Source organism: Lithobates pipiens, unplaced genomic scaffold (assembly GCF_037356315.1).
Source record: "Lithobates pipiens isolate NorthernLeopardFrog02 unplaced genomic scaffold, aLitPip1_a1.2 Scaffold_19, whole genome shotgun sequence".
Lineage (NCBI taxonomy): Eukaryota > Metazoa > Chordata > Amphibia > Anura > Ranidae > Lithobates > Lithobates pipiens.
Genome location: NW_027507764.1, coordinates 555,893,350 through 555,916,179, shown reverse-complemented (window position 1 = coordinate 555,916,179; position 22,830 = coordinate 555,893,350). Strand labels below are relative to the sequence as shown.

General features: G+C 41.8%; 1 protein-coding gene across 1 annotated transcript in view; it reads left to right on the top strand.

Moving 5' to 3' along the window:
- WASHC5 (WASH complex subunit 5) overlaps window positions 1-22,830 on the top strand; it is a 98,948-nt gene that overhangs the window by 50,732 nt on the left and 25,386 nt on the right. The window contains exons 13-21 of the mRNA XM_077493325.1: window positions 3,064-3,230; window positions 6,400-6,475; window positions 10,225-10,335; window positions 12,841-12,981; window positions 13,633-13,713; window positions 14,179-14,280; window positions 19,054-19,233; window positions 19,698-19,822; window positions 21,393-21,555. Coding sequence (XP_077349451.1) covers window positions 3,064-3,230; window positions 6,400-6,475; window positions 10,225-10,335; window positions 12,841-12,981; window positions 13,633-13,713; window positions 14,179-14,280; window positions 19,054-19,233; window positions 19,698-19,822; window positions 21,393-21,555 — 1,146 coding nt within the window. The remainder of the gene's footprint in view (window positions 1-3,063; window positions 3,231-6,399; window positions 6,476-10,224; window positions 10,336-12,840; window positions 12,982-13,632; window positions 13,714-14,178; window positions 14,281-19,053; window positions 19,234-19,697; window positions 19,823-21,392; window positions 21,556-22,830) is intronic.

Here is a 22,830-nt window from a genome sequence, read left to right as displayed (position 1 = left end):
GCCATTGGTTACCGCAGTGATCACAGCTGGACGGAAACCTGTCATTAAAGTGTGTGGCCTCAGCAACCAGCCACTCACAAGTGTCAAAAACAGCAGATTACTGCCCCTGCCATTCACACCGTGCCAAAACACCTGTGCGAGGAATCTTCCCATTTTAAACTCTATATGTATGCAGACGATGTCATGCTCTTTTTGACCCAACCCCAAATCTCCCTCCCCAACCTATTCAATGTATTGAACAAATTTGCCTCCATCTCTGGACTTACAGTAAATATATCGAAATCCACAGCACTTCCCATTCATTTACCCTCTGCTCAGTGTGAGACGCTCCGAGGATCACTGGAATGGGAAGGGTCAAATGACAAAATCCTGTATCTTGGCATCTACATCACCCCACAATTCTCATCCATTTTTGCAGCTAAATATCCACCATGTGTGTTCCGACTCCGGAGTCTGCGTAAAAATTGGAGCACATATAATATATCATTCCTGGGGAGAGTCACAGCAGTCAAAATGGCCCTTCTACCGAAACTCTTATACCTATTCAGATCCCACCCTATCAGTACCCCTAAACCTTTTATTGACAAACTACAGCAGGATATCCATAGATTTATCTGGCAAAACGGACAACCCAAGTTCTACAAACACATCCTGTACAAATCTCAATCCTCCGGTGGCTTGGGTCTGCCTAATCTCTGCTTTTACTTCTTAGCTGCCTGTTTTTCGCAGCTCATTGGAACATCCTGGATTCGAGATTACTCTGGGTCAAATTTGAATCCACCTCCGTTAGACCTTACTGCCTTTCGTACTTACTATGGTCACCTTCCAACTCCACACACAAGCTTACTCCCCTTTAACTCCTTAGTTTTCCAATCGCTCACTCTCTGGCACCGATATAAAGGTAAACTTGGACTAATTTCACCTGCACCCCCAGGATAGTCCTTTCTAGGAGAACCATTATTTGCCTTGGCATTTAATCACCCCGACAGTTTTGCATGGTGGAAATCCAAATCCCTGGTCACCTTAGCTGCGCTTCAGCTTGGAGATACGTTCGCTACATTGGATCTCCTTCGTGCTCAACATCCCAACACTATCATTTTATACCAATAAGACACTTTTATATCTACCATCATAGTCTCGCCCCATCCTGCCCCATCCCCCCCACATCCTTTGAAAAGATCTGCCATGACTCTCCCAGAGGCAAAGGCCTCATTTTGACGCTCTATAAAACGGCGTTTGCTTCATATTTTTTGGATAAACTTCCATATCAAGGTAAATGGGAGGCTGATTATAATGAAAATTTCACTCTGGGCGATTGTGGTTCCAATGCCACAAAACCTACATAGGGCCACTAAGGCCGCGTACACACGGGCGGATTGTCTGTCCAACTTAGTCCGCTGAACCGCGTTTCAGCGGACAATCCGCTCGTGTGTGGGCTTCAGCGGACCTTTTCAGCGGACAGTCCGACGGACTTTGTCTTTCGGAATTTCCGTAATTTTGTCCGCTGAAACTTGGTTTTGTCCGTCCAAACTTGGTTTCAGCGGACAGTCCGCTCGTGTGTAGGCAAGTTGGACGAACTAAGTATGGCGCATGCTTAGAAAGGGTTTACACGGCCGAAGGTTGCATTGCAGTGTATAGGACGTCGTTTTTCTAGTCCCGTCGTACGTGCTGTACACGTCATCGTGCACGTTTTCAGCGGACTGTCTGTTCATCGTGTGTGGTCAAGTCCGTTCATTCAAAAGTTGAACGGACTGTCTGTCGGATTGTCTGACGAACTTAGTTGGGCGGACAATCCGCCCGTGTGTACGCGGCCTAAGTCTCTGGCAGTTAGGGAAACGGCCTATAGAGCATTGATCAGATGGTATTACAGTCCTTTCAGATTCCAGGTGATGTTCCCGGGAACATCTGGGCTATGCTTTTAGGGGTTGTCAACTTCCAGGCTCTCTACTGGAAGACCCCCATAGTGCCCCTACCCTCCATCCGAGACAGGGTGGATATGAATATGATAATGGAGAGGATTTTTTATACCCTACAAGATAAAATGCACCTATCTAAACGTAGATGGGGAGCTTGAAAAGCCCGGAGACGTATGTTGGTAATGCAGGACTAAATGCCATTCATGGTGGTTATATTTTAACTGAAGAATACCTTTTAGATATACCTTTTTCATACCTATTTTTCTGTATGCTTTGAAAATATTCTAGATTTCTATTATTGATTATATGCATTGATGTCAATTTTATGATCAATATTGTCCTGTGACTATTTTTTTTTTTCTTTAACTTTAATAAATAACAACGTTTGTAAACACAAACACCTGTGCAAAGATAGCCTATATATACGGGTGAATATTGATCAGGTGTTTTTGGGTTAAATTGATTTGGTAAGTAGCAGGTCTATCTAAAATGGGATTGGTTTTCAAAAGCCTTTGCATCTACTCTAATGAGGTGTACATATTTGGTTTGCTAACACTTTACCAACACACACACACACACACACACACAAACTAGTATGAATTCTTTGTTCCCTGACCTTAATTTCTATTTTAGCTATTATCTGTTTTACTTTCTTAAAAAGAACACCAGGCAGAAGTACAGTGTGTAACGTTCCAATAACTTTTAGTCCTGTAGCATTAATGATTTCCAGTACCAAACGCAAACCAGACACAAACTAGCCACTGTAGGCAATGGGCAGGGAACACCACCACTCTTCTTCCCTCAATTATTGGAGTCTTTAAATTAGTTGTGAAAGATTTATAGTGCTGCAGCTCGCAATAAAAGAAAAGGAAGCTGCAAATAACGCCAAATTGGATATTAAATAAGTTGAGGTAACATACATACAGGAAGAATTTTTGTAATGTATTTTTTGTCGGTGCCGAAGATAAATGATACCATTTATCTAAGGCACGACCAAAAATCCCATTAAATTGTTTCTGTATATATATATGTTCTTTTCAGGGATGTTGGCGCTTCTAATATAGTATATCACTAGCCCACACTACTGCCCTTTCCAAGTTTAGCGGTAACTTTCTTATATCGTTCTTCATATTATCTCTTTCTGTAGGTTCAGGAGTTTCACCAGCTGGAGAGTAACCTTCAGATTTGCCAGTTCCTGGCTGACACCAGGAAGTTTCTGCATCAGATGATTCGCACCATTAATATCAAAGAGGAGGTGCTCATAACCATGCAGATTGTGGGTGACCTGTCCTTTGCCTGGCAGCTGATTGACAGGTGAGTGCTCTCTTAAAGCTGAATTCCAGCCTTCCCTTCAGTCTTGCACAATTGTGCAGACTCCTCTCGTGTACTGAAATTTCTTACTCTGTTTCACTGTTCGGTGTGCAGTAGAAGCTGCAAAAATTTAGATGGAGCCTGGCTGGAGGGTGTGCAGCATCATCCAGCACTTTATCTCCCCAGCTTTACTGTCCCTGGTCCACTCCTTTCATTCATTGGCTTTCACTTCTTCTTTTTTTCTTTTTTTTTTTTTATAAAGAAATACTGAGAGCTAGTGATGACATTGCAGTCTCTAAAATTAGGTATATAATGAAGACATGATTTATTTGCTTGTAAATGAGATGGAAAAAGGAGCCAGAAGGAAAAATACTATGCTTTGAAAATGTATTCATACCCCTTGAATTTTTCCGTATTTTTGTCACGGTACAACCAAAAATTTGAATGTATTTTATTGGGATTTTTAACCTCCCTGGCGGTACGATTATTTCAGATTTTTGATGCTTAAAGCTGTACAATTATTTTGCATGGAAATTTGCCATTTCTATATTGTAGGTCTGTAATTTTTAGGAATAACTTCCTTAAATCTGTCCAAACCAGAGTCTAATAGACATTCCGGGTATGATAAAATTTGAAAAACAAAATCATAAATCAAAGTATAATAAATAACTATACCAAATAATATAATAATAATAAAAATTATTCAATAATGTATTCAAATCAAAAACACCGAAATTTGCTCAGTTGCAGAATTGTCACTGTCATTACTTTTCAGTATTTGATGACGGATCTCCCACAAATCGCTATCACTCAATTCTGCGAGTGATTCCAATTTATTATCGCTGTTTTCTAGCTGGTCTAAAACCTATTTTGATGTAAAGGGACAGTTTTGGTTGCTATGCACAATCTCCCATTTCCAGGCAGAAAGAACAGTTTTTATAATATAAAACTGCATGCAGGGCACTGGACAGACCACTGGGGAGAAAAGGGATGTGAAATAATTTCATACAGCAATGTAATCTGTAAGATTACATTATACTGTATGTAATGTGTGTGTTTTAACTTTTTTAAATTGACGCCGTTCTCCGTGACCGCTCGTCGCAACACTTGCAGGGAACAGAGCTCGACTCGTGATACATGGAGCGGAAGACGAGCCGCTCAAACAGCGGGGGGACATCGCTGGATCTAGGGGATAAGGTAAGCACACTCATCCTGCGATGCAATCCCAAGTCTGGTTCGGGGATACCGCTTTTGGTTCTGAAGTTCCTCCCTGAGCCAGTCTCGGGAATACCCCCAGGGAGGTTAATGTGATAGACCAACACAAAGTGGTACATAATTATAAAGTGGAAGGACAATGCTAAATTGTTTTCAAAATGTTTTACAAATATCTGAAAAGTGTGGTGCGCATTTGTGTTCTGCCTCCTTTTACTCTTAAGACCCCATACACACTATACAACTTTTTTTGTCCAATTTCCTTTAGACTTACAAAACCATGTAGTGCAAGGGCCTGCCTGATTGCATACAAATTGAAACTCTTAAGGTTTGACCTCATATTATATCTGAAGGAAAAAAAAACCTACAGAAAATTGTATAGTGTATTTCCAACCTAATACCCTTAACTAAAATCTAGTGGAACCAATTGCCTTCAGAAGTCACCTAATCAATAGTTAGAGTCCACCTGTGTTAAATTTAATCTCAGAGTAAATACAACTGTTCTGTGAAGCCCTCAGAGGTTGGTTAGAGAACTTTAGTGAACAAACCGCATCATGAAGGCCAAGGAACACACCAGACAGGTCAGGGAGAAGTTTAAAGCAGAGTGAGGTTTAAAAAAATCTCACGGATCTCTGTTCAATCCATCATCTGAAAATGAAAAGAGTATGACACAACTGCAAACCTACCAAGACATGGGCGCCAACTTAAACTGACAGGCCGGGCAAGGAGAGCATTAATCGGAGAAGCAGCCAAGAGGTCCATGGTAACTCTGGAGGAGTTGCAGAGGTCCACCGCTCAGGTGGGAGAATCTGTCCAAATAGCAACTATTAGTCGTGCTCTCCACAAATCTGCCCTTTATGGAAGCCTGGCAAGAAGAGAGCCTTTGTTCAAAGAAAGCCATAAGATGTTCTGTTTTCAGTTTTTGAGAAGCCATGTGAGGGGCACGGCAAACATGTGGAAGAAGGTGCTCTGGTCAGAATAGACCAAATTGTAACTTTTTGGCCAAAAAGCAAAACGCTATGTGTGGCGGAAAACTAATACTGCACATCACCCTGAACACACCATCCCCACTGTGAAACATGGTGGTGGCAGCATCATGTTGTGGAGATGCTTTTCTTCAGCAGTGACAGGGAAGCTGGTCAGAGTTGATGGGAAGATGGATGGAACCAAATACAGGGCAATCTTAGAAGAAAACCTGTAATGCAAAAGACTGGGGCGGAGTTTCACCTTCTAGCAGGGCAACAACCCTAAACATACAGCCAGAGCTACAATGGAATGGTTTAGATCAAAGCATATTTTAGAATGGCCCAGTCAAAGTCCAGACCTAAATCCAATTGAAAATCTGTATTCAGATGCTCTCCATCCAATCTGACATCTGAGATTGGGCTATTTTTCAAAGAAGAATGGGCAAAAATGTCACTCTCTAGATGTGCAAAGCTGGTAGAGACATCCCCAAAAAGACTTGCAGCTGTAATTGCAGTGAAAGGAGGTTCTACAAAGTATAGACTCAGGGGGGCTGAATACAAATGCACCCCACACTTTTCACATATTTATTTGTAAAAAAATTTGAAAACCATTTATAATGTTCCTTCCGCTTCACAATTATGTGCCACTTTGTTCGTCTATCACATAAAATCCCAATAAAATACATTTAGATTTTTGTTTGTAACATGACAAAATTGTGAAAAATGTCAAGGGGTATGAATACTTTTTCAAGGCACTGTATAAGATTAAATTTCAGCTTTAAACATACAAATATGGTTATCTGACTCATTTTAGGTTAGAGACTAACTATCCTCAAACAAGCATGCATGCTCATTACCAATTTAACAATGCATGCTCGCTTTGTTTTCTATAGGGCGACTAGTTCTAACAGGAATGATTAAGCTAAATGTTTTTCAAGCATGTATATATTTATATTGTGTTGTTTAACTTTTTTATTGCTTTATTTTCGCTTTAGTTTCACATCTATTATGCAGGAAAGTATAAGAGCCAGTCCATTCATGGTGACCAAACTCAGAGCCACTTTCCTAAAGGCAAGTAACCTTACATCTAATATGTTATGGTGTCTGTATTCAATGTACAGATCCAGTTAAAACATTATTTTACGCTGGGACAATGGATAGAATTTTTGTCAGGTTTTCTTGATATGTGTCCCCTCTAGGAAGAGCCCTCACTTATTTTATTTTTTTCTCCTAGTGACAGGAGGTCGGAGGGACAGAAAGTTGCTTTTTATTCTGTATCTTGCTGTGGCAATGACAGATTCACCAAATTTGTGTCTTGGTGATGCTGAGAATGGAATTGAGGGTTAATCTACCTAATCTGAAATAAACATTTGTGATTATTCCCCCACTATATCTAAAAATAAATGTGTCCAGTGTGGGGCTTTGAAGGGAATGTGTTCTAGCAAAAGTGTAAAAACATCACAATATCACAATTTGTTCAAAGAGCAGGCAACACAAGGTACCCAATACTACTGGTATTTGTCAAGAATTGGGAATTCTAAGGATATTGGGGCAGTTGCTGAGGCTGCTCCCTTGATATCCTACCCAAAAATGTTTTTTGATGGGACTATTGCGGTACTAAATAAATAATTCATAGAAGACTTGGTTATAGAAAATTATTACAAGTAATTTAATATGGGCAAAAAAATGAAATCTATCAAAACTTTCATATTGCTAAAATCATATACACCACAATTTAATAAACTACCGACGGGTAGCCCCGTAAGGTTTCTATTGAAGAGGGGTATAGAAACGTTTGCTCTACCGGTTTCGCGGCGAACCGCTTCTTCAGGAGGATAGTCTACAGAATAAATAAAAATATTTGCAAATAATCAAATAGCAGCGAATCATATAATGACATAACAGAAGATTTACAGTAATTTAAATAGTGAGGGGATCAGCTCACCCACAAAGGAGGAAGCAGTAGATCACAGGACCCATCGGTTTCCTCCCACGGCAGATGCGGGGGATTGTAAAGGACTCTTAAAATTTAAACAGATATATATGATATGAGAGTTAAAGTGAGATGAGACATTAACCTATACACACCTAAAGAGCGATATATAGGTGAAAAGGGATGAAAAATAGACTGTTTGCATAGGGGCTATAGAAAGAGCCTATAAAAAAAGAAGTGCTTGAATGTGCATCCTAAGGTGTCCTAAGCAAGCAAAAAATTACCAAAAATTTTTTTTTACCAAATTGGGAAGAAAAGGAAAAAGAAATAGAGTCTGTGGAAAAGGACAAACCACCACAAAGAATAGGGTAAAAAGGATATAAGTGAAACAAGTGTGAAAGTAAAAGCCAAACATACCGTTTGGGCTATATTATCCACTGCACACCACCCATGTTCATAGAGGGAGATCGAACAGGGCAACACCATAGTAGCCAAGGGATACAAATGTATAGTGTGCAGGGCAGGTATCACTATATATATATATATATATATATATATATATATATATATATATATATATATATATATATATATATGTATATATGTGTGTATATATATATATATATATATATGTATATATATATATATATATATATATATATATATATATATATATATATAATTTATTACACTCACGAAAGGGAGGAACTGGTAAGCATGTATGCACAGGTTGCTGTTGTAGATGGACACCACAGGTGTATTGCAGGTTAGCACACCAGGTAATCATGATAATTAATATGGTAATTCATTAGCCAGGAAACTAACATGAACCTGGGCATTGATCGCCATCTGTGGGGGTACACATAGAGCAATCACTTTAAGCACATATGAAAAAAGGCATAAAGTAAGATAAGACCAGGAGACCTAGGGTACTAGAGGTCCTAGTCATCGGGTACAAAAACAGCAATACACTAACCTGTATAGATATGTCCAACAGCACAACCCGGCAAATGGAGTCCTGAAAACTGCTCAACAGTGGTCTAACACAGACCACTATTTAAGCCCCCAACCCTTCCGGCATCAGCGCACGCCGCTAAACGGCGACGTCTGACGTCACGGGGGGTCCGTCGGCCCACACCGCGCACTCGCACGCCCATGCACCATTGCGCACGCTAATGCGGACACACTGTGCATGGACGTGCGCATTTGTTTACAGCAACCCCCCCAGACCCAGTGGAATGCCTCCCTAAAAGCTCCAAATTCACATTTCAACTTTCCCCATAGCCCCATCTTAGCTATCTGAGGACCAAACATGGCACCACTGTCCTAGTTTCATAGGCGCTGCACCAAGTTGTGAACTACGGGGACTGTGCCAGGCCCATAAGTCAGAGCAAAGTTCTCCAAAGGGAAAAGCCTTTAAAAGGTTCTCTATAGCAGTGGTCATCAACCCTGTCCTCAGGGCCCACTAACAGGCCAGGTTTTATGTATTACCTTGGGGGGATGCAGACTAGAATACAGCAATCACTGAGCAACAAATTATATCACCTGTGATGTATTTCAGTTATCTTGCAAACCTGGCCTGTTAGTGGGTCCTGAGGACAGGGTTGATGACCACTGCTCTATAGCACCCCAGGGGCATTGAGAGGCTGCCTTGAATATGGGAGAAGTGTAAATTATAAGTACAGGTATTATGGTACCTGTTACATTTTTCTGACACAAATAAGTCCGTGTGAATTCATGTATGTCAAAAGTCTTTTTTTCAGTTTTGAATAGAGTAGGGAGGAACCTCTGTTGGAGAGTGAGGGAACATCATCTTCAAATCTCTCACCTTTTACAAAAAAATAAAAATAAATAAATGCACATTTTTTTGCAGATTAAAAAAATGTCCGTTCGTTATTTTTTATTTTTTTTTAAACGGGACCCTGCAAAGTTTTGCACCTGCAATCAGAAGATCGCAGATGCAATTTTAGACTCCTGTATACTCCCCATTTCAGCTTTCAGCTTGGATCTCTGTACACCGTCAGCTTGTAAGGTGGAAGGGAGGGCATGTGAATGGACTAAGAGCATGCTGATCAGCACACTCGTGACCCATTTAAAACTACAAGTCTGTCCACCGCAGTGTAGATGGGACTTGTAGTTTTCTCATTTACAAATTCCAGTGAACGAAGGACGCGGCTGTGCAGGTGGAGTCATTTTGAAAATATGACAGCTGGTGCAGAGATCGGATCCCCTGCACAGGTTAAGGGGAGAGGGGGTGCTGAACATGTTACTTGTTGCACCCTAAATATGTGAAAAATTATTGGTGTTTATTATTCCCAGATGTGATATATATATATAGCGTGAAATCCCCTAGGGGTGGGACTTTAAAGGCACTCAATAGTAAGGCAATAGAGTAAATAAAAATAGAAAACATGGAATGCACGTGACCTAAACAGCATCATAACAAAGGTACATGACAATACAGGTTGATATCAACCTATATTGTCGTGTACCTTTTTGTTATGATGCATTTCCAGTTATTCAGGTCATCTGCATTCCATGTTTTCTATTTTATCATTATCTACTTAATAAATTTACTTTTTATTACTCTATTGTATTACTATTGAGTGCCTTTTTAAAGTCCCACCCCTAGGGGGATTTCTCGCTTTCCATCCTAAATACATGTGTAACATGTTCAGAGAGGTGAACTTATCCTTTAAGTCTGACAGATGTTCTAACCCTTCCCCACTATGGAAACATATAAACAACAACAACAAAAAAATCAGGGTAGTATCAAAGATTTAGCCATTGAAACATTAGCTTCTCAACATGCACTGCTGAAAGGCAAACTGCTTCAAATTATTATCTTTTAAAATAATAATTCCCTCGCGCTCTCTCTCTCTTACAGCTGGCTTCTGCCCTTGACTTGCCTCTACTTCGTATCAACCAGGCAAACAGCCCAGATCTCCTCAGTGTTTCCCAATATTATTCCGGGGAGCTGGTGTCCTATGTCAGGAAGGTAAGTTGCACATGTGTCTTGTCCATACCTGTTTTGAGTATTTCACATGGAATTTAAAAAAAGAAGAAAAAATGCCTGTGTACAAAGACTTTGTCCATGCCAGAAAATAGGGTTTTAAATCATCTTATCCTATCCTATCCTCGTCGGGCCAACATGTCTTTATGGAACAGTTAAAAGAAAAAATTATGTCTCAATCAAAAGGCTGAAACATTGAGACTTGTCACTTCCTTACTGCCACATTTTTCTTTGCGCCGTCTGTGCCTCTGAATGTTGCGAGGACCTCACACAGACATCCATGTGTGGCAGGAGAGGAAGGTGATCAATGACGAAACAGTTTCTTCGAACATCAGGTCAACAGCAGAATAGAAATTCTTTAGGCTATAGGCTGTTTTGTCAGTTCCAAACTTTCAAATCGCGAACCAAAAACAAAGTAGGATGGAGTGTGGCGAGCAAGATTGTCCAGCCCTTTTCACACTTTTTAATATGGGAGAGCCCTTCAAATAACTATGCGTTCTCAGGGAACCCATGCTACTAATTAACGAATCTACAGTTCACAGTACATTAGTGCAATAATTACTAGGAAGAATGCTCCTTAAATATGTGTCAGTGGGAACAATCCCAAGTTTCAGAGAGCTATGAAGATAAATGTTGTTCATGGTTAATTATCTGCTCAAGGAACCCTTAGAAACCTCTGGGGCAACACTAGGGTTCCATTGAACGCTTGCTGAAAAAGACTGATCTTAACTGTAAATATAGCACAGACAATATGTTTAAACTGCTACAAGTGTCAAGCTTAGACACCAAACAATGACATCTTATTACCCACAGCAGCTTCCCATACAGTTGTCATAGCCATAATCACATTGTTCTATTTCTGACAATCTTAATAGAACTGGCCTGGCCAAAAGGTTTGAGAATTACACAAATATTAATTTTCACAAAGTCTTCTGCCTCAGTTTTTATTATGGAAATTTGCATATACTCCAGGATGTTATCAGATGAATTGCAATTACTTGCAAAGTCTCTCTTTTGCCATGAAAATGAATTTAATCCCCCAAAATAAAACATTTCCACTACATGGACAAGCTGACATCGTCAGTGATTCTCTCGTTAACACAGGTGTCAGTGTTGATGAGGACAATGCTGGAAATCACTCTGTAATGCTTATTAAGTTAGAATAGACAAAGTTTTAAAAGGAGGGTGGTGCTTGAAATCATTGTTCTTTATCTGTTAACCATGGTTACCTGCAAGGAAACCCGTGCAGTCATCATTGTTGTGCACAAAAAGAAATTCACAGGCAAGGACATTGCTACTAAGATAGCACCTCAATCAACCATTTATCAGATCATCAAAAACTTTTTGAGAGAGGTTCAATTGTTGTTGTGAAGAAGGGTTCAGGGTGCCCAAGAAAGTCCAGTAAGTGCCAGGACTATCTCCTACAGTTTATTCAGCTGCATAATAGGGGCACCATCAGTGCAGAACTTGCTCATGAATGGCAGCAGACAGGTGTGAGTACATCCGCACACACAGTGAGGCAAATTCTTTTGGAGGATGGCCTGGTGATGAGAAGAGCGGCAAAGAAGCCACCTCTACCCAAGAAAAACATCAGGGACAGACTGATATTCTGCAATAGGTACAGGGATTGGACTGCTGAGGACTGTGGTAAAGTCATTTTCTTTGATGAATCCCCTTTCCAATTGTTTTGGACATCCAGAAAAAACCTTGTGCGGAGAAGAAAAGGTGAGCGCTACCATCAGTCCTGTGTCATGCTAGCAGTAAAGCATCCCGAGACATTCATGTGTGGGGATGCTTCTCAACCAAGGGAGTGGGCTCACTTGCAATTATGCCTAAGAACACAGCCATGAATAAAGAATGGTACAAAAACATCCTCCCAGAGCAACTTCTCCCAACCATCCCAGAACAGATTGGTGAGGAACAATGCCTTTTCCAGCCTGATGGAGCACCTTGCCATAAGGCAAAAGTGATAACTAAGTGGCTTGGTGAACAAAACATTGAAATGTTGGGTCCATGGCCAGGAAACTCCCCAGACCTTAATCTCATTGAGAACTTGAGGTCAATCTTCAAGAGGCGGTTGAACAAAAACCCCATAAACTCCAACCACTGATTATGGAAGAATGGGCTTCCATCAGTCAGGATGTGGCCCAGAAGTTGATTGACAGCATACCAGGGTGAATTGCAGAGGCCTTGAAAAAGAAGGGTCAACACTGCAAATATTGACTCTTTGAATAAACTTCATGTACTTGTCAATACAAGCCTTTGACACTTATGAAATGCTTGTAATTTTACTTCAGTATACCATAGTACCACCTGACCAAAAAATGATCTAAATACACTGAAGCTGCAGACTATGTGAAAATGTATATATGTGTCTTTCTCAACTTTTGGCCAGAGCAGAATATGTCCGTTCATCTACAAGTTATGGTTGAATACTAGAGTTCCCAGATCTTTGCCTAGGATTAACCATCTTTTTAATTTTTACCAAAGGTTCTCCAGATCATTCCAGAAAGCATGTTTACATCTCTGGCTAAAATCATCAAGCTGCAGACACACGATATCATGGAAGTTCCAACACGCTTGGACAAGGACAAGCTAAGAGATTACGCCCAGCTTGGAGCCAGATATGAGGTGAGAGCCGAGTGCTGCAACAGTATATTTTCATCACATTGTTCATGCGCCAGCTTATTCCACATGCCTTAAAGTTGTTGTAAACCCTTCCAACACACTTTGACCTACAGGTAAGCCTAGATTAAGGCTTACCTGTAGGTCCAAGAAATATCTCCTAAACCTACACGGTTTAGGAGATATTTGCCGAAAGACAGGCACCGCTGTCTACGACGCATGCACACTGAGCGCGGCACCCGTGCACATGTGGGGGAGTGACGTCATCGCGGCTTCGCCGAATGACAGCGGCGGAGCAGCGAGACCCACCGAGAAGATGGATGCGCCGGACTACAGGGGACAGCGGTGACTTCGCTGGCTCCTATGTCAGGTAAGTGACACATAATGGACTACTATGCGATGCATAGTAGTCCATTATGCTTTACCTTTGCAGGGAATGAAAGAGGAAGTAAACTCATCAGGGTTTACTTCCTTTTTAAAGTGCTGCAACTTACAGTGACCAATCAGAATTCATCCCTCAATGATTTTATGTTTTTTATAGGTTTATACGCTTGATAACGGGGCTGTGCAGTACTACAATAAATAAGCTCAACTGTCAGTTTTAGGTGTATGTTACTCTTTACTGTTCCTTTTTGCAATCCTTTGTTTACTTTGTAGGTGGCCAGGCTGACCCATGCTATATCCATATTTACTGAAGGCATGCTAATGATGAAGACTACGCTGGTTGGAATAATTAAGGTAATCTAAGTACATCCAGTGATTAAAAACGTTGGGTCTCAGAGGGGAACACTGCTGTGTTACTCCTAACAGACAGATCCCAGTTCTCCTTACAAAAGGAAAAAAAAAAAATATTTTAAAATGAGCCAGTCAAGAATGGGCATTTATGGGAATATATATTATAAGGCTATACTATTATTACAGATCCCCCACTCATGACTGGTTCTCTTTTAAAGCAAACTTCAGACTCTGGAAAGAGTGAGAGTGTTGGAGCCTCTGTCAGGTCTTTTTATTGCAGTTTGTGTCCCTGTTGGGAAGATTTCCCCTCACTTCCTATCAGGATATGATGGTGATTGAACATTTATTCAGCAGGTACACAGGAAAAAATGCATTTTGGTAGATTAGAACTTGGCTTTTAAAATTGACCTCGTTTTTCAACTGAGCCTGAGTTTCATAGCTGATGTGCTTGTTTGTTTTTATCACCAGGTGGATCCAAAGCAGTTATTAGAAGATGGCATACGGAAGGAGCTTGTTAAGAGGGTGGCACTGGCTTTACATAAGGGACTCATCTTTAACTCGAGAGCAAAGGTATCATCCACACCAGCTTAGCCTTTAGATATGTGTGTACCTATGTCCTTTTTTCCTAAAGACCCTGGGAACACACAACACAAAGACTTCTCAAGCCTATTTGTTACTACAGGCTGTCCTCGGGTTACAAACAACATAGGGACTGTAGGTTTGTTCTTAAGTTGAATCTGTGTGTAAGTCAGAACAGGTACATTTTTTTAAGTGTAGCTCCAGAAATTTTTTTATTTTTAAGCTTTTTGGATAGCGTAGAGAAGGGTTATCACCCCTGTAATGTATGCTTAGCTGTCTGTGCCCCTGTCCAGAAGATGTCACCTCACTTTCTAACTCAATGACAATTGGATTTTGAAAATTTTGGGCTGTTGGGGAAACAAGGATTGGTGATAAAGCATCAGTGGAGACACCTTTTTCCCCATATTAACCCTTACAGGACTGAATTTCCCTTCCTATGGGTAGACTTCCTCTCACTTTCTGTTGTCTCCCTCCGTTTGTAAGTAGGAGTTGTTTGTAAGTCGGATGTTTGTATGTAGGGGACTGCCTGTATTCTTATTTTTCTTTTACAAGTACTCAAACTCTGGACCACTCCTGTCCAACTGAACTTTTAGTGTAAATTTGCTAAATACATTGCATGTATTTAACCACCTCAATACCGGGCACTTTCACCCAGGGCTGGTGCAAGGATTTTTGACACCCTAGGCGAAACCTCATTTTGCCCCCCCCCCCCCCCTTCCATTGGCTCCACCTCCTTTTCCCTGTTCATGTATACGGTGGGCTAGGGTACTATAGGGACAGGCTAGGGTACTATACGGACCAGTTAGGCTACTATATAGAAAGGCTAGGGTAGTATACGGACTGGCTAACTATGCAACTGCCTATCTGTACGAGCAGACAGATACACTAGTGACAATGCTTTATGGGCTCCTAGTAAAAATAATAATAAATGCACTTTTTTTTAACTGCAAAAATATCAGCATTTTTTTTTTTCTTTACAAAGCTGAACTTAAACCTCCACACCTCAAATAACCCCCCCCCCCCCCATCTGTTCTCCTATGTACCCCCCAAATAGATTCCCCTCTGTACCCCCTCCCCCACACACATATTAGTTCTCCTCTGTACCCCCCAAATCTGTTCCCCTCTGTACCCCCTCCCCCACACATGTATTAGTTCTCCTCTGTACCCCCTCCCCCACACATGTATTAGTTCTCCTCTGTACCCCCCCCAAATCTGTTCCCCTCTGTACCCCCTCCCCTACACACACATTAGTTCCCCTCTATATATACACACACACACACACACACACACACTAGTTCCCCTCTGTAAAACGCCACACACACACACACACACACACACATTAGTTCCCCTGTGTACCCCCACACACATGTTCTCTGTACCCCCGCACACACACACATTTGTTCTCCTCTGTACCCCCCAAATCTGTTCCCCTCTGTACCCCCCCCCCCCCCCCCACACACACACACATTAGTTCCTCTCTATACTCCCCCCAAATCTGGACTGTTCCCCTCTGTAACACACACACACACACACACACACACACACACACACACACACACACACACACACACACACACACACACACACACACACACACACACACACTAGTTTTCCTCGGTACCCCCCAAATCTGTTCCCCTCTCTCACAATACAATGCAACAGCCGTGGCAGCCTTACCTTGAGGAGAGTGATGCTGCTGCCTGTCCTCCCACCACACAGTGACATCCCTGACAGTCCAGGAAGAGGGAGCGTAAATTGCGGCAAGCCCAGACCCAACATGCAGGGCTTCCATCTCATCTGGCCGCCCTGCACACAGTAAAGGGTTCATGCCTCCACCCACTATACTCTCCTGTCCCTGTATGTGTTGAAACTTGCACAGCACAGACTTACTTGGTTCCGCCTGCTTCACGATCACTGTTTGCTCCTCCAGCCCTCCGCTGATAGAAGAGATCATGACATCCCCCAGCCCCGCCTCCTGCAAGCCGCCGTTTCTCTTAGCTGTGCTGTCCGGCGGCGCTGCCTGTGTCTCCGGCAAGATCCTTGGTAATGTCATCTGGGGTGAGTGAACCGGCTACCGCCCCCCCCCCCCCACGTAGCGCTACTATGCCACTGCTCTCATCCATCCCTGCCACCATGGCAGGACGGCCAGCTTGTCACTTCCTTCTCCCGCTGGCTTGTTCGTTTTGCTGGATGCTTCCCCAACTTCTTCCTCCCAGGGGCTGTAGCTGCGCCCTAGGTTGCAGTGCGCCCTAGGCGGCTGCCTAGTCCACCTAGTGGTAGCACCGGCCCTGCTTTCACCCCGTTCCTTCCCAGACCAATTTTCAGCTTTCCGTGCTCTCGCACTTTTAATGATAATTACTCAGTCATGCTACACTGTACTCAAATGAAATTTGTATCAATTTGTTCACACAGAGCTTTCTTTTGGTGGTATTTAATCACCACTTTGTTTTTCTTAATTTGCGATACAAGCGAATAAAAAAACAAAAATTTTGAAAAAAAATATATATATTTTCTACTTTTCTGTTTTAAAAGAAATCCAATAAAATCGAATTTCATCATACATTTAGACCAGACTGCATTCTGCTACATGTCTTTGGTAAAAAAAATCCTGATCAGTGTATAATTGGTTTGTGTGAAAGTTATAGTCTACAAGCTATGCTACATATCATTGAAAATTGACCAATCCTGATGAACTGATGGCCTATCTCAATTCTTGAGGCCCTAAAATGTCAGGACAGTACAGATATCACCCCACTCCCAAATGACCCCCTTTGTAAAGATGACAGTCCAAGGTATTTAGTAAGAGGCATAGTGAGTTTTTTAAGTAAAAATTGTTTTTGCCCACAATAGTTTGGAAAATTAAAAAACATTTTTTTCCACAAAATTGTCATATTAACAAATTATTTCTCACACATGGCATAGATAAACTTGCAATTACACCCCAAAATACATTCTGCTACTCCTCCTCCTGAGTATGGATATACCACATGTGTGAGACTTTTTCACAGCCTTGGCACATAGGCCCAACATGCAGGGAGCACCATCAGGCATTCTAGGAGCATAAATTACTCATTTAGTTTCCTGACTACCTATCACACTTTTAAAGGCCCTGGAGCACCGAGACCATGGATACTCCCACAAAATGACCCCGTTTTGGAAAGCAAACACTCCAATGTATATTCTACAAGGCATAATGAGTCTTTTGAACATGTCATTTTTTTCCACAAGTTTTTGGAAGATGTGGAAAGAAAATGCAACTCTTCTTCTTTTTTTTTTTTTTTTTTTTTTTTTTTTACACAAAGTTGTCCATGTATTAGATATTTCTAACTCACGGCATATACATAGCAAACATTACACCCCAAAATACATTCTGCTTCTCCTCTTGAGTATGGCAATACCACAAGTGTGAGACTTTTACACAGCCTGGCCACGTACAGAGGCTCAACATGCCGTGAGCACCGTCAGGCATTCTAAAGCCATAAATTACACATTTCATTTCCTGAGTACCCATCACATTTTTGAAGGCCCTGGAGCACAAGAACAATGGAATTAGATGTGGCAGATGATCATAGGCAGATGTGCGGACAGATGATCAAGGACAGATGTGCGGATAGATGATCCCGGGCAGATGTGCGCACAGTTGTTTAGGGTGGATAGATGTGGAACAGGTGTTGGTGTTTTTCACTATTTGGGGACATTAGCTGGGCGATCAGTGTGTAAAAATCTGTAAAATAAAAAACCGCTCATGCACACTGATCCCCTGCTTGCAGATCCGCTTCCCTTACTGGCTCTGTGTGAGGAGAAGCAGAGCCGATTGCCTGGCAATGGCTGTGTGCTTGCACTACATGAGAAGATGATTGGTCACAGCTGTCATGTGATCAGGAGGGCCAAGCAACGTTGCTCTGTCTCTGTGAGACACTGGCACATCAGGATCGCCCCAAGTGATCCCGCATCTTGTGACTCCCCTCAGACTGTGTTTACATCACATGATGGCTGTGTTTGGACACAGCCATCATGTGATCAGGAAAGCAAATCACAGGGCCCTCCTGCCAATCCAAGATGTGGTGTGTCTGGGGGACACGCGTGCATAGGGATCACGCAGCACTCCTTCTGAAGGACATTCCGTAACATCCACTCAGGTGGTGGAAGCGCCCACCCGGCCATTTATTTGCAGTGGCTGGATGGGAAGTAGTTAAAAACCATAGGTCTTCAGTATATTACAGTTTGAGTAGAAGGAAAGCAAGAAATTCCCTAGGATGGGGCTTTTAAGGCACTCAATTCATATTACTATGAAGTAGAAAAAAAAAATGTTATTGGTATCAAAATGGTTAAATAATGAAACCTGGAATGTACATGGCCTAGTCAACTGGAAATACATCAGTACAAAAATACATGGTGATGCAAAATTATATCCTTAACCCAACACGTTTCAGAGTTTACTAACTCCTGATGAAGGAGGTGCTACCAAAGTATCAGTTGTCTGTAAATGCAAAAAGTCAATAACATTCAATTCGAAAGAGGTGGTAGAGGGGAGGGGTTAAAAAAAAAAGGGTGGGCCTGAATGTCTGTTTCGAGCCAGAGGTTTTCTCTGTGATCAGTAAGTGATGCCTTAAATTTTACATATGTCATTTGTTTACAAACTGGAAATTTTACTCATTGACCAGTGGCAAAAATAATAGCAGCTTTTCTTACATTGCTCCATTAGAAAAGAGATGTAGATGGCTTGGCCTTAGTTCAGGATAATTTCACCATTTTGTCTTATAGCCCAGTGAGCTATTGCCAAAATTGAAGGAAATGGCAGCCACCATGGATGGATTCCACCGCTCCTTTGAGTACATCCAGGATTATGTCAGCATTTACGGTCTAAAGATTTGGCAGGAAGAAGTGTCACGTATTGTCAACTATAATGTAGAACAAGAGTGCAACAACTTTCTTCGAACAAAGGTATTGTATGTATTTTAGATTGTAGGCTCTATCTTATTCCTCCTTTTTATTGAATTTTATTATAACTGTACTGTCTGCCCTCATGTTGTAAAGTGCTGAGTAAACTGTTGGTGCTATATAAATCCTGTATTATGATAATTAATAGAATTATAATATATGGATTGTTAAATAGGCCAATAGAAGTTTTCCAAATCTAAACTAATAATAAATAGTAGGAAGGGCTCTGTCACCAAAATGTTTGTTTTTAGGTATCCCCGTTTTTAGCAGGAGAACCTTGAGGTGGTCATAAATAGGGGGGTAGTACATACATTTTTGACAGAACAGAGTATGCAGTGACTTTATTTCTGTTTGTTGTTTCTCGACTTGGAGATCTTCTAAAAAGTAGCTCCAGTGCTCCCTGATTAAGGTGTGTTATTTTGACTTTGCTCTTTTCACCTAATTCCAGATCTTCATGTTTCCACCAGATTCAAGACTGGCAAAGCATGTACCAGTCCACACACATCCCCATCCCTAAGTTTCCCTCTGTGGACGAGTCTGTCACCTTTATCGGGAGGTTGTGCCGGGAGATCCTGAGGATAACTGATCCAAAGTAAGTTTTTATTGGAGATGCAAAAAAAAAAGAGGAGTGAACATTTAATAAAGCAAGCAACAAGGAACCAGAAGGCCCTCATAAAAATTATATTAATTTCAAGACAAAGTGTGCAGGTAAGTCTAAGACCGGCCATAGACAAAGTGATTTTCTTTTGATGTAGAAAAGAAAATAGCTTGATTTCACCCCTCCACACAGTCATTGTTGATGGGAAGAATCACTTCTGCAGAGCCATTGTGTTCTACCGACAGGGGAAGGTCTCCTTGCTGGGAGAACACGGTGATTGCTAGCGGCTATAACACCTGCTAGCAATAATCGCATGTAAAATGAAACAGGCTGGTTGTACCTAAGTTGATTGATCAAGTTGGGTACATTCAGCCTGCCCATACATGGTTCGAATCTTGCGGGGTTCCTGCTGAATTGGCAGAGATTCAAACAGTCTATGGTCTTCTTGAGGGTTGTCTGTTTACTAACTCGGATACTGAACCTCATACACTTAGCTGTGACTGTATAATGAAGAAACAGCAGTTCACTTATGAGGACATCTCTCTGCTCTTTCTTCTGACCTCAAACTCCATTTCCTAAGTTTACAGCGTTCTGCAAGCAGTAAAGCCTAATTGGCTAAATTGTTGCCCCTTCCTCTCCTATGCAAATGATTACAGAATTCTAGAGCAAAGATCTCAGTACTGTTTAAGAAAAAGAAAACCAGAACTCCATGTTTTTCATTCACTATAAAAAGTTTGTTTGGGCCAGCATGTACCGTAACTGCGCAAAATCATTTGGACCATGCTGGCCCAAACTAACATTATATAGGGAAAGAAAATATGAAGTTAAGAAGCAACTTCTTAACGGTAGTCACATGCATATATTTGATGGCAGAGTGGTGGGCTTTTTTGCTCTGTGGTCACATGTGTATGACCAATGTTACTGTTTTGTTCTGGGAACATGCTCAGTCTGGAGCTGGTAGGTTGGACCATCACATGCTCAAAAACAGTGTCCAGTGCCTAATCGGAATAATATTGTTTATCCTTTTTGAGAGACGGTGATGCCGGTGATATTATCCGTGCTGGTAATAAAATGCCGCTCACCAGATGGCCTTACCCCCCCCCCCCCCCTAGGGGTACTGCGCCTTCGCAGTATAAGCCACTGTGTAGCTCTCTGGAACCAGCTGGGCAGTCTGTGAATCACTTACTGTCGTTCCACCGAGTTTTCACATAAAAACATGCTAAACCAGTGTAGACAGATTATGTAACAGATTTACTGCAGGCTTAAAGCTTGATTCATAAACTCCGCCCTCTGCTTCTCTTAAGTAGCAGCGCAGCAGAATAAAACCTGACCCTGGCCACTTTTTTCATTGCGCATGTTTGGTGTAAAAACCGTCTCTCCTTTTCAGAGCCAAATCTGTCTCAGAACTTTGCAAATCTGCCATACTTGGCTGCCCAGGATTCCAGATGAAGGCACCTCAAATACACATAAAATCTGTTGCACAGACTTTGCTAAATGAAAGGCACCCTGCTTTCCATGTGAGTGTAATTTTTGCTAATGTTCCCCCTATGTCTTTTCACCACAGAGTGACGTGTTACATAGACCAGATGAACACTTGGTATGACATGCGCACCCACCAGGAAGTGACCAACAGTTGCCTCTTCTCCGAGATCCAGTATTCCCTGGGAACATTTGGCTTAAATGGGCTGGACAGACTGCTGTGCTTCATGATCGTCAAGGAGCTACAGGTATAGATCAACATTCAAACCTATTTTGTGGTTGTATCTTACCACTCTAGTCACAATAATCAAAGTGGGATAATATTAACAGATTCTTCCAGGGGAAATTTGCTGTTTTTATGTCATTTTTGGCAGGATCTCTGCTAATGTTCCCATATTGGACAATTGCAGCAGGCCTTCTGAAGAAGTCACTGGGTGCTGACCTTCTTGAGCCTTGATGCACTCCTGGCCACTCTCAGGAGTCAGTTAGAGGCTCTAGGTCAGGGGTCTCAAACTAGCGGCCCTCCAGCTGTTGTGAAACTACAAGTCCCATCGTGCCTCTGCCTGTGGGAGTGATGCTTGTAACTGTCAGCCTTGCAATGCCTCATGGGACTTGTAGTTTCACAACAGCTAGAGGACCGCCAGTTTAAGACCCCTGCTCTAGGTCATAGATACTTTGTGAAGGAGCCAAAATGGGGAGCAGCTGTTAATCACCAATAAGACAGTGCGGGGTTATTTATGAAAGGCAAATCCACTTTGCACTGGAAGTGCAGTCGCTGTAGATCCGAGGGGGACATGCAAAGAAAATAAAAAATAGCATTTTAACTTGCACATGATTGGATGATAAAATCAGCAGAGCTTCCCCCTCATTTCTGATCTACCCCTCAGATCTACAGCGGCTGCACTTCCAAGTGCACTTGTAGTGGAAAGTGGATTTGCCTTTCGTAAATAACCCCCCAGTGTGTTTTAAAAATTCTGATAGATTTGTTTAAAGCATGACTTCAGATATAAAAGACACAAATTGCTGCTGCTCTGTATTAGAATGCCAATAAATTTTATTTTAATTTTAAAATGCAAGCAATGTAAGTACCTGGGAGAGGAAGTAGTAGCACAAAGAGTGAGCCGCTTGTGCTGCAGTGCAAGGAGCATGCTAATAAGAGGAGAGAGCAGAGTGACAGATAGGTGAGCTCATCACTTGCTGTTTCTCCTTTGGCTGTCCATTCACAGGGTGCTGCAGAGACAAGACATGTAAGTGAGACCCTTATACTCAATGTACCTGCACTCCCCCACCTCTCCTATCTTTTCTAAGGTCAGCAAGAATAATTGGCATTTTTTAGTATGGGGGAGCACATGACCCGTTCCCCCCATCACAGTACTTGGGCCTTGCAGCAAATCATTAGGCTGAGTATGGCCTGTGGAGTGTCTTTTAATGATCCCCCTGGTCACCAACACAGGGCTTTTAATTTGCAGACTGCAGAGGAGCCAGGAGCTGTTAGTGAGCGCAGGTAAGGTGACTAGTCAGAG